Consider the following 12,694-nt stretch of genomic DNA (forward strand, 5'->3'; position numbering starts at 1 on the left):
ATTCGAGCAGTGGTTGAGTGCCATCTAGAGAAGGAATGGTGAACTAAGTCATGCTACAGAAGAACAACAGAAAGCCAGCGTTTGAGAATGGAAAGAACGCAAGAGGAAAAAACAGAGGTGAGCTACAATATAGAGCTGCAATGAGACTGACTTTCTTAAATGTTAAATATGTTTGGAATTTGATTATTTTTATCAGGAATTAGGGTTGTATCAAGCATGGGGGGGTGAGAGGTAGCTAAAAGAATCATACTGAGAAATTGTAAAGTGATATTATTCCAGATGTTAAGGAATGGTTGTCAGAAATGTGTGATCTCTCTCTTTTGGAAAAGGCAGTATTTTCTACTAATCAAACAATGCAGCAAGATGTAATACTACGGCAGAGATTTTGTGATATTTTACAATCATATTTTGCACTGTTCATATTATAGTAGTGTACTCATTAGTAAACCAGTGACTATTAGTGAGTATAAATATTAGATATTTCCCCCCTCTTCTTTCTTAGTTTGTATTTTTAGTTTGTTTGGGGGTTCTTTTTTCTAATTTTTAAAAAATTACGTTTAAAGATTGTTATGTCATGTATGCATAAAAATCAGTGGAAGGAAAAAGAGACTGATTAAATTTCATTTACTTTAAAAATAAACATTTTTCAGAGGTGCAGATCATTTGTTAGACTGGAATTTGTAGATTGTTTTGGTAACTGAAAGCCTTCATTTGGGAGATCAGTAGTTAGAGAAAACTTGAAAAGAATCCAACTCAGTTGGTAAAGATCTATTTACCCTAATGAGCAGAAAGTAAAATCAGTTTAGGTAAGATTACTTGGGCATGGACATTTATATTCTAGTTTGTAAGATATGAATAGTGCCTCAAGTATCATTCTCATGAATAAGAGAGGCACAGATAAAAACCAGGGACAATAGCAGTTCTCACAGCATCACAACTTATTCAGTGCTAATGTCTTTGATCTAAAACAAAATGTTAACAAAAGAAACAGAAAGGTAATCCCAGGCAGTCAAAATTTATTTTTCACAGATGAGAAACAAAAGCATAATTGAAACCAAACTGTATGTATGATATTTATTTTATATAATCTTTTATACGTAGCAGTGCTCTCAACTCAGATTTAATACTGACAGTAGCAAGTTTCGCTCAGACTGGTTCCTACTGTATGTCCCTCTTAGCCTTCATTTTATTTGTAGAAATCTCTTTGCCTTAAAAAAAAAAAAAATTGCAAGCCAACCCCCCCGCCCCCGCCCCAGATAGAGCAGTATAGTCATCTCCACAGGAATCAAGACTTAAAAAAAAAATAACCCCACATTAGAGAATTAATTAAAAAACAATCACAACAACCTGGATTGTATGCTAATCTAAAATCTTTAAAAGTGGAATGAGGGAACAAGGAAGTCAGAAAGCAAGTTCAGAAACCTACAAATGGGAGCAATTCTGCATCTTCCAGAATTCTCAGTATAAAGACGACAGTAATGGAAGAAAACACTTGGATTTGACAGAACTGATTCAGAAAGCAAAGCTTCCTCTATTTCTAGCAGCCCAGGTCTAATTGCCATGGAAAGTAAAGCACAAGTACATCAGCCCTGCAGGCTAACAATGCATTGAAGCAAAGTACGTCATTAAAGCTAACCAATACAGGAAATGCCATAAATGAAGATTTTATTGGATTTCTGAAAAGTGGAAAAAAACTAACATGAAGTGTCAGACCACAGACGTCCTTCCTGTCCCTGAAAAAGGTTAATTAAGGAGTGCTCATCTACTGAGCTTAGTCATGCGTCTTTTGTCATGCCTTATATATATATTTTTTAAAGGATTTAGGCCAGAATCCAAAGTGTGCGTGTGAAAGATTGCATGAAAGATAGAGTTGGTGTATCTCCCCTGATCCAAGGCTGTCGGAATTACCATGAGGAGGTTGAAAAACCTCTCCCTATACACAGCCCGCTGTATCCCAGTGATAGGAAATATTAACATGAGCTCTAGTTTTGCAAGATAGGTATGTATGCCCAACCTCTGTACAGTAAAGATATCTGCATACATCACCCCATCTATAAAAACAATGTTTGCATATTAAATTTTACTGTAAAGGCCCAATCTCTGTTAAGGTGAACAGGAATCTGATTATTGACTTTAGCAGAGCTATGATTCTGCATGTTCCAGTATCTGCAAAACAAGGAAGACTCTTTGAAAAAGTGGGAATTATTAACTTCAAAGTATTTTTTTTTAAATGTTCCTAAGGATAGTAAAATCGTCCAGCTTTGGTCTTGAATAAAAAGGGGGTAAAATGACTGGTCTGTCTTTCTGCAATTGACAAAGAATGAAGAAGTGAAACTTGGCGAATGAACAGACATTTGAGAATTAAGCAACATTGGTGTGTATGGAATTATCAGTTCACAATTTTCAAAATATGAATGAGAAACCAGCCTCACTTGGATCCCCACCCCCAACATGCACAGATTTAGCAGAGTTGCAGCAAATAGGTTATAGCCGTTTTTAATGCAAGGCTTCGCACACTGATGACTGAAAAAAAATGGAGCTTTCCACAGCTTAGCAGCTGCAGTGTGATTGTATTTAAAAAAGCAGATCTTCTGCAGCACATAAGACGGTATGGATTATGGCGGCCTTTTTCTATGTACAGTCATTTGATTTGTATGCTGAAGCTTTTACAACTGATCAGACCTTGGGGCGCATAGCCTATGGCGTTCTCAAAGCCAGCAGTACCTTCCAGACAATGCCAAGGATGTGGGTTCTTATTTAACTGATCATCTTGGACAAGCCTCTTGGCATAATCTGCCCCACAGCCCACATGGGACACACAATGGAAGTCAAGCCAAACAAAGAAAATACTGAATTATTTCAGTTCTGACACCTTAAGTTTCAACATTTAATACTTCATTATGGTGACCATTTTCCTTTTCAGGGAATGACTAAGAATTGACATTAAAGATTTGTTTTGTGATTATTTCCTAAGAAACAGAAAGGGGGGAAAAATCCCAAGAGGAATCCAAATGAGTCTGGGTAGAGTGGTTCTTGTTTTCTTTTCTTTTGTTTAAATAGCAGTGCTGAATGGCACTTTCCTGGAATAAGCATCTTATCAGGCCAGGTTTACAGTTGTAAAACTGTAAACGTGTTTGGCTTTAAACCTAAGGTCAGGTTTTACCACTGTTGGTCACAGGGCCTACATGACATACTTCAAAGTAGGAACAGTCGTATGGAAACGCTGTAGCCGTCAGAAAATAAAGGCCTATATGTTTACGTAAATATCTGTTTCTGTGTTAATAAGTATGGACACAATCCATACATAATAAGATTGTAAATTCAAGGCATTCAACAGAATTAAACATTATTTTTTAAAAAACACTACAAAAATCATGGAATATGCTTTGTAATACTCAGCACTCTCAAACTCAAAAATGGAAGCGCTGTTTCTTAAAACTGAATAGCACGGAAGAGCTTAGTTACCAAAAACAAAGGCAGCATAGCAATCAAAAAGTTATGCTAAAGAACACAAAAATGCAAAACAAATGTAAAACCTCACAGCCACAGGCAGATAAACCAACTGGCTGACAGTTAACTTTGGATTATCATTCTCAGCTAAACAAAGATCTTCATAAGGCATTCACACTACTTGAACATCATCACAGGCGTCTCCAGAGCAAGCAACTGCTTTGCCTTTGAATACTTTTCAACTGTCTTGAGTATCAAATGCAGAGAGTCAAGCCAATTAATGGCAGGTGACAGCAGCTAATGATTTGCAATACACAGATGAATTCCCTCTTAACAAAATCCAAGGCCTCTGATTACTGAAGAGTTTGTTCCCTTCAATCTCCTCCTCTTTTCTTGTTGACCTTCAGTGTAGGGAATTCAGATCCAGGCCGTCTTCCTTCTTTGCTCTCAGGCATGATTCTGGAACAAAGCTAGAAATTGACAGTCTCTCTCTCTCTCTCTCTCTATCTCTTGCCAACCCCATTTGTTACTTTTGTTTTTGAATGGCGATTTCTCCTCCTGGATGAATGGCTGTCACTGTTACTTGAGTGTTTGGGTGGACTGTCCTCCATTCCTAACAAGCAATTTGTACATACACAAAAACACATGAGAGACATCTACTTAATTTATTGTTTTGTTTCATTTCTCAGTCAAGGAAAACTCTGGATTTATGAATGCATATTGAAAGTTTAGTTGAAATCAACATGCCATCTAGTGGTTTAGCTGCTCACCATCTAATTTTACATACCATTAAGTGAGCTAATTACTGTGGAATATGCACGTGGCTAGGTTTTAGGCAACAGCATGCAAGATCTGCTGGACCTTGATAGGCCAACCCCTGCTACACAGATGTACTTTACATAATTTTAGATATTATCAAATTTTACATAATTTTAAATATCACACTCTACATAAATTTTAGTTATCATCACATTTTTGTAATTTTAGACACTATTTCACTTATAGCCTAGACGTATATTGCTCCTTTTGGACATAACTCACAGGTACTAGTCAGGTTGTTTTATAGATGTATTTTAAATTTATCTCAAATTTTATTTACTGATTTCTTAAGATAGATTTATAAACAGATCACGTATGGGCATACTTCTTGTACTGGCCTAAGACTGCAATAAACTGACTTGTGACAATTAGTTTTTTCATTTTTTCATCACTCTTTATAATAGGGATGGAGAATACCAGTGCTCCTACTAATGATACTGAATTATAATCCCACCCACAGTTCCAGCCAACACAGTCAATGATGAGGGATGCTGCGAGAAGTAGTTCTCTTCACTGCATTATATCAGTAAAGTAGCATTTAGCACATGAATATATTGGGGATTAAAAATAAAAAAAGGATGGAGCAAAGCTCAGGATTTAATGTACACAGAAAAATCTGTAGGTTTGTATGAAAATCTTGATATATGAAGAAAAATAACAGGATTTGAATCAACATTTATTAACTTGTTTATGAATCTCTGGAACCCTGAAGAAGGAGGAAGGGGCAAAGAGAGAACCTAGCTAGTGAGGAAAAAGCTACAGGTTGAGCACAAATGTGATCAGAATGAACTTTTTACTCCGCTAATCTGTGATGGAATGGAATTATGAAGGCCAAGCTCAGGGAGATAAACATTTTCTTAGCTTGCCAGAACCGCATGGGAGGAACAAGAGGATGAGACTGGCACCTCCCTGAGGAATTCACACTGTTGTGGCTGGAGGACTTTGGGAACTGGAGTTTTAGTCTGGGAAGATTCTTGCTAGAGGTTGTAGCTAACAAACATAGCTGGACTGAATTGGCATTGTCTCTTGGAGTTCCTTGGGCCAGGCCTGACGTAATCATAGAACCACAACAAGTTCCCTTGCTTTCCTAGCTGACACAGTGGGCAGTGAAATGTTAGTGTTGGTTAAAACACAGGAGGAAGGAATGGCAAGGAGCTACATGGAAAGAACAGGCTTGTCCATCTTGCTAAGATACATATATAGAACCCTCATTGGAAAACGAAAGCTAGAGGGCATGCAGTAGAGGGCAGGCCCACCCCAGTCTCCCTGGATTCTTGCCTGACTCTCTGATCAGATGGAAGGTATACTGGAAACACCTCTAGCACAGGTTACTCATGTTAAGGATACTTTGATTCCATCACATATATAGAAGAGCACCTTTGGAGAGTGGCCATTGGCATCTTTCAACTACCCAGAAAGACTGAAGCAAAAGGTGAATTCTGGGTGGTCCCTTCCCTGCTCCTGTTAGAGTAAACGTAGGTATGGAAGATGCTTGAGTGCTATGAAGTAGAGAAACTATTTTAATCATTCAAAGAAGGCTCTTTTTTTCCTGAGAGTTTTCATATCCCGTTTTGGTCCAAAAGCCTACAGCTGAACACAGGTCCTTCCACCTACTGAATATGGGGATATAATAACTATTTAAATTATTAACTATCTTGTAGCACTTTAAAGATGAATGACTTTAAAAAGTTTGTGAATCACAGTCCACCTCAACAGGTCCAGAGGCTATGGGGCAGGGTTTCCATGCAGATCGCAGGACTGCCTGGGAGCCACAAACATTTACATAATAATAAGTTAGCCTTTAACATTCCTCAAAATCTTCTGGAACAGACTAACCAAGCTAGTCCTGTAGAACTTCTCAACTTTTAAAGAGTTAAAGAAAATAATACATGGCTAGATGCAGCTCCTGTTAAATCCCTTTAATTCCTGAGATATACAATACAATAGATATACAATAGATCCTAAGAATAATACAGAGATCACTAAGTAGCAACGGGTATGAAAGCAGATTGTGTGAATTCACAGGTGACTGCTGAAAACTTCAGTTACATATAGGTAACTTACACTGTGGTCTCTAAGACTCATTCACTAAGTAGCTGACTTTTTACCTGGAGGTGGGTCTAGTGCTTATAAGGTGATCAAAGAATTAACTGATACCATGGAAAACCTGATGATGTACATCCAGTGCCCAGTCCTCGTAGAGAGTAACAGATGATGGCAGGACATGGAACACAGGAAAACTGAACAGAAAGAAATTTCCCAAAGGCAGAAAAACGGTGAGGCAAGCAGCATTGGTTTGGATTACTCAAGATAGAAGAAAGGGAGATACTTTGGTTGCAGTCAACTGGGGAGAGATGGTGTGGGGAAATGAGATCTCACAGAGATCCATCACAAAATTTTCTCTCTGAAATAGTCTTAAACCTAAAAAGGATACCAAAAATCATGGTCTGAATCCAGCAAGGAGATGCCAGTGAGATGAAAGATGGAGGGAATTAGCAGAGTGAAGGACTTTCAACTGCAGAGGCCACTGGGAGCCCTTTTTCCCTTCCTCTCCTCCTCCAACGAGGACTGAGGGTGGCATATCTTTTAACAGATTTTGGCCACATATTGAGGGTTTTTCATGCTGACAATGGCAAACCTGCAGAGTCCAAGATGGGATGTGAGAAGTCCTCAACTACTTCTGAGGCATAGTAGCAGCCTGGCACGAAGACAAAGACATTAGCCTCAGAATCTGCTTCTCTAAGAGCTTGCTTCCTTGCTCCCAGGGAGAAGAGCATGCCAAGCCTATTTTATAAATGCCTAGCAGTACTTACAAGAGTCTACTATATCACTTTCCCCAAGATACAAAAAATTGGTGCCCATCTGAGGTGGCAAGTTTGTTACCACAGCACTGAGACACTTGTGGAATGGGCCTTCAGGCCATATGGTCCAGGTCACAGGGAGCATGGACAGGACCAATCCTACATCCTGCAATCCTGCATCCTAAATCCCTCATGTATGGAAAAAAATAATTAAACTAAAGTTAAATATAATAGAAGAGAAAAAAGGGAAGTATTTTAGGAGAACTGATGAGTGCTGTGGCAGCTGAAAAGAACCTGAAGGAATTCAGCAGAAGTCATACCTAGCTATGTGTGCTATGCAGGATTGGGGTTCCTGCCAAAAAAATTTTAAGTTCTAGAACATTCCAAATGGACATACTGAATGAACCCATATTTGTGAATCAGCAGGATCCACAATGAGGAACTCTAAAGCCATTCAGACTGGGGAAGGCTGTTCTGGAACTACATGTTGCCAGCTGTTGTGAAGTTTCTTCTTATTCACAAAGCACACAGACATTTAATTCTTTTGGACTAGAGAAGCAACTTAACCAAAAACTAGAGAATGTTATGAAAAAATAGTGTTTCAGCACAGACTCCAGCTCTTATTGACCATGTTCATTTGATGAAGAAAATCTGAAATGCTGTCATACTGCAATTAAATATTCCCCTACCGGTTCATATAATCAGTTCAGTTGTTTAAAAGCAGGTTTCTTTTACAAACCAGAAAGGACATGTGTATGTGTACACATAGGTACCCACGTGTGCCTGTGCATAGAATCGGTTGATTAAGCAGAATAGCTTCCTTGACACATACAGACCAGGCACCAAGCTTTCCACAATCTTGCAAAGTGCAAAGTAAATGGCCTTTACTTACTAAGTGTGGTTAAATCTTGGAAGAGGAGGCTAAACAGCAATTTTCCTTCCTGATACCACCCTGCGGTCTGCAAATACAACACTTGCTACGCTGGATGTGCAGCAAGGAAGGGCCAACGAGAGATCAATCATAGTCCCCTAAAGGTGTTTCAATGGCCTGGTATATAGCATATGAAAAACTAAAAGGAATTTTGGTGTTATTGACAAGACAGAGATAGATGTACCAGCTCAGGTGACAGTACCTCTAGTGATTTTAGAGTTACGCCAGGAAGCATCTGGGATGTACAAACCATCTTCACTTTCTGACAATGTCTGTTGAGATAAAAGGGATCAGATAGTGTTTCTTTGCTACAAGTTTTATCAAAAATATCAGTTTAGTAATTGAGATAACTAAGCTAATATCTACAATACAGTTTTTTTCTTCTCCTTCAATTATACAAATTTAATCAATGTGAGAAAGGAACCCTTGTTCCCCTCTGTTAGTGTATGCAATCATGTTTGACATCCCCATTTACCCTTCTGTTCAAATACAGGATCATTGATCATTCCCTCTCCAATCCTACTCTTCAAGAAGAAGTGCATGGAATACAGAAAAAGACAACCAAGAACAGTTTTATACCTAAGAGTTCTGCTTTGATCACACAAGAGAGCTCAGAAAAGATGAATTTGCACATTCACATACTAATCAAATTCCCATTTTCCTCCACTTTTGTAATGCTTGGAACCAGCTGTCTTCAGGAAACTAAAGGTAGAGAATGAGAGCAATAGTCTTGTACACTATTGCTCCTCTGTTGTATATTGCCACTGAACATTTTTATTTAATAAATGTATAATTTAGTTCCCCTTCCCCAAAATAGTAATTAAAACAAATTAGTCATAACGTTACAAATCATGTGTTTATATGCAAGTTCACCTAAATGTCAACAAACCATGGCCAAAATACTTCAATACGGTTTACCCAGAAGCCAACAGTTTATAATTCAAGAAGTCTCTTGAGCCAAGTTTAGCATTTCTATAGGCATTACCTTTTCTCGTTGTCCATAATGGTCTGCGTACCATACCATCCCATACAAACACAGAAAAGTAGTAACCGCCTATAAAAGTGGAACAGAAGAAAAGAAAAGATGCCTATTGGTTGCTATTTAATTACTTATTTTTAAGGAGATTTATACCCAACCTCTCATGGTATGGTGTTGGTATAATCTGGCTTGTGAAAAGAGACAACAATGACAGTAATAAAAATGGAGGTCTTTTCTACACCAGTCATAAGAGCTGCTAATGTTACAACAGTTTTTAAGTATTGTACACTTTTCCTTGCCTGACCTGGCTTTTACCAGGTAATAAGGCTTCTTATGTATGTGTAGACTTCTTATGTATGTGTAGAATTTATGTTCGAATTCAGTTTTAAAACACTGAAACAAATACAGGACACTATAATGAAACATTTTACATAAACTTCAATATTTTCAGATGATTTATGAGCATTGATTTATAAATTTGCACAGCTAGCTTTTGAAATAAGTTAGTCAGAATCAATGGTGAGAGCAGATTCAAGAGACTATCATAGACCTAGCCCTAAATTTCTATGGCTATGTATTAAGGATGGAGAGTGGGCATTTCAGGCAGTCCTCACTTAACAGCCACAATTGGGACTGGCAACTGTCACTAAGCAATGCGGTTGTTAAGTGAAACATCACATGACCGCATCCAACTTATGTCAGTACTGCCGCAGTCGTTGAGTGAATCACCCACAGTCATTAAGCACAATGTCATATGACTGCTACTTGCAACCTCCTGCTGGCTTCCCCATTGACTTTGCTTGTTGGAAGTCAGCTGTGAAGGTCGTAAATGGCAATCACATGACCACAGGCTACTGCAACCATCATAAATGCATGCTGGTTGCCAAGTGCCTGAATTGCAATCACATGACCACAGGGATGCTGCAATGGCTGCAAGTTTGAGGACCGGTTGTAAATCTACTCTTTCAGCACTGTTGTAAAGTTCAAACAGTCACTGAACGAAGCACTTGTTAACCAAGGACTACTTGTATTCACAATGCTGAGAGTTCTGTGCTTTGAATGCTCAAATGCTGAAGTGAAGAATACTACAGGGAGCCTTCACATGGACAACAATATAAAGGAAGCTTTCTATGCAGATGTTCAAGAAGCAAACCTGCAGATTGTGACATCTGTACTGGAAACTAGAAGGCAAGATCTTATTTCCAGTGGATGGCATTTCATTCTGGTCTCCTGCTGACTTTGATGCTGGAGGGGATATTTGGAATTCTGGAATTATGCTGTGAATGTTCTCATAAAATGGCTACCAGGACGGGATGAGTTTATCATGAGGAAACAATCAGTTACAAAGCACAGATTTATCAGCTTTCAATAGCACCAATTTCTATTAGTCCTGCTTATGTTATTATCTTAAAATAATAAAATTATGAATAGGGCTGTGATTAAATTTTAAAAATTGAGTTGATCATGACTTCTATTCAAATAATTGATTCCCCTATTCATTATAAAAGTTTGTATTTTGGACTGTAGGCTGTTACATTTTTAATTTTTATTCTTATTTATTGTTTTTTCAAGTTGTAAGCCACTGAGAGTCTGCACTGTGGTAAGATGTAAACATGATATATAAATAATAAAGAAATAAATAAAATCTCATATAAATAATATAACAGTTGTTTGTTTTTAAATGCTATGGCAGGGATAAGCAGGTTTTTGCCCTTTGGCTGTTTTGGACTCCTGCAATTCCTATGCTGCCTGGAGCTGAACAGAGCTGAAGTATAAAATACCTACAGGATTGATTGCCTTTGTGCAATGCCTGTTATAGATCACATCATGTCAGAAGAGTCCTTCCCTGCTATGTGACAGAATGAATATTTGATGACAGAACTTGCCATCGTAATTATTTTTCTATATTAAACATTACAATCTTATTAGGAATTTGTCAGCATATATTTAGGGGAAAATCTAGTTATTTTCCCATTCAGCCATCTTAACCAAGGAAGGCAACTGAGAAAGATGCTATTGAGAAAAAAGTGTTTCAGTGCAATGGGACGCCTATCTAAAATAGGTTAGTGCTATCCTAGTAGAATTTGATTTAACATTTACCCATGTCTAAATAGCAAGAGAATGAACCTAGCAGTTATTCCTGGTTATAACAACCAAGGAATTAAAAACAACTTGCCTTAAACAGGCATGTGATTTCTGGGAAGTGTAATCCTAGTACTTCTGCAAGATGCCAAATTAGGAAACTGGTTAAAATACAAATGTTTGCAACATAAATGAGCAGAGACACTTACCACACAAAGAAGCCAAAATATAACATACAATATTTGTGTTTTGGAGAAGAGATCTTGACCAAATTTGATGCACACAATAGCTTCAAGGAAACCAATAACTCTAAAGGGATGACAAAATTAAAATAAATTGAGTTTTTATTTAAACCTATATTTAACCTGATAATCTCCACTTGTTTTTGGCATATTTTGAGAGAGAGTTTATCATTACTGTCATGTTATGAATCAGAAAGCAAGATGTAGGGATCATCCAGAAAGTATATCACAAGTGTTTGAGCTAACACTACTCTTTCCCTTCCCTTCCCCAATATCCTTTCTTATAAGATACTTTATGTTGGCCTCTTTCAAATGTTTTAACTATTTGATGTCCTCTTGCTATGTAATGAAACTAAACTGACAGAATCTTCATATCCATTTTTAAAACCTCTCTTCCTGAATTATCAACAGATGCCAATATAAACAATGTGTTACTTCTCCTGATGATGAAGTCTGCCATGACTGCAATAAATCAAAGGCAATAAAAAACAAAAGTATCAGTATATCTGAGGAAACACCCATATTTCTCTTAAAAAACCCAAAAAACAAATGAAGACAACCTCACCTACAGTCAAAACCCTGAAAGGGGACTGAGAATGTTCAACAACTGTTACATAGAAAATTAAAGTTGGAGAGGAAAAAGCAGACTAGGGATTAGGGAGAATGAGTGTCATGAAATACATCTGGGGAATGGTCAATTGAAATCCTGAACCTGTATATTCCTAATTTGGATGGAGGATAGTTCTTTAAGAAGAAAAATAAAGGGATGACATTTTTAAGGCGATTATTGTTGTAAAAACCATTTTATTCCAGCAACAAGCTGTTTTACTTGACCCTTGGAGATTCATACACAAAGAGATTATAATAATTAAAATGTGAGGTTGCCAATAGCTAGTAATAGGCACTTTTGGTCATGTAGACCAGTATTTCTCAACCTCAGCAACTTTAAGCTGTGTGGACTTCAGCTCCCCCAATTCCCCAGCCAGCTTGAGTTGCTGAGGTTGAAAAGCACTGAGGTACTGTAGAACATTCCAAAGTAATGATTTTAAGAGCACCCTGAAACTATGCGTCTATTCTTTCAGAAGATCTGCAAATATGGAAAAGTAAAAACCTGTCATTCCTAGTGATTTGCAGTTATGCTAGGCTACAATGTCCATAATTCCCACTCAACACAACCAAAGGGAATTATGGGATTTGTGTGAGATAGAGAAAGGGTGTGTTATTGTGTGATTTCTTTTTTTTGGCGGGGGGGGAAGAATAGCTGTTGCAAACTGAACATTAAAAGCAACATGTGAATTTATATATTAATTATTATACAGAATTATAAGCAAGATAAAAAGAAACATGCAGCCAGTCCTAGGAGCTATATCTAATCTAGAATTCTATAGGA

The 12,694-nt window shown here is 37.6% G+C and overlaps 1 protein-coding gene across 1 annotated transcript in view; it reads right to left on the reverse strand.

The window, feature by feature from the left end:
* Window positions 1-999: 999 nt before the first annotated feature.
* PTDSS1 (phosphatidylserine synthase 1) overlaps window positions 1,000-12,694 on the reverse strand; it is a 38,818-nt gene continuing 27,123 nt past the window's right edge. Inside the window, exons 10-13 of the mRNA XM_007428880.3 lie at window positions 11,272-11,371; window positions 8,987-9,055; window positions 8,204-8,273; window positions 1,000-4,063 (exon numbers count right to left, since the gene is read on the reverse strand). Coding sequence (XP_007428942.2) covers window positions 3,954-4,063; window positions 8,204-8,273; window positions 8,987-9,055; window positions 11,272-11,371 — 349 coding nt within the window. The 3' untranslated portion in view covers window positions 1,000-3,953. The remainder of the gene's footprint in view (window positions 4,064-8,203; window positions 8,274-8,986; window positions 9,056-11,271; window positions 11,372-12,694) is intronic.

This window comes from Python bivittatus, unplaced genomic scaffold, assembly GCF_059951505.1.
Source record: "Python bivittatus isolate LINGU-HERP-01145 unplaced genomic scaffold, Pbiv_v1 ctg000590_np1212, whole genome shotgun sequence".
NCBI lineage: Eukaryota > Metazoa > Chordata > Lepidosauria > Squamata > Pythonidae > Python > Python bivittatus.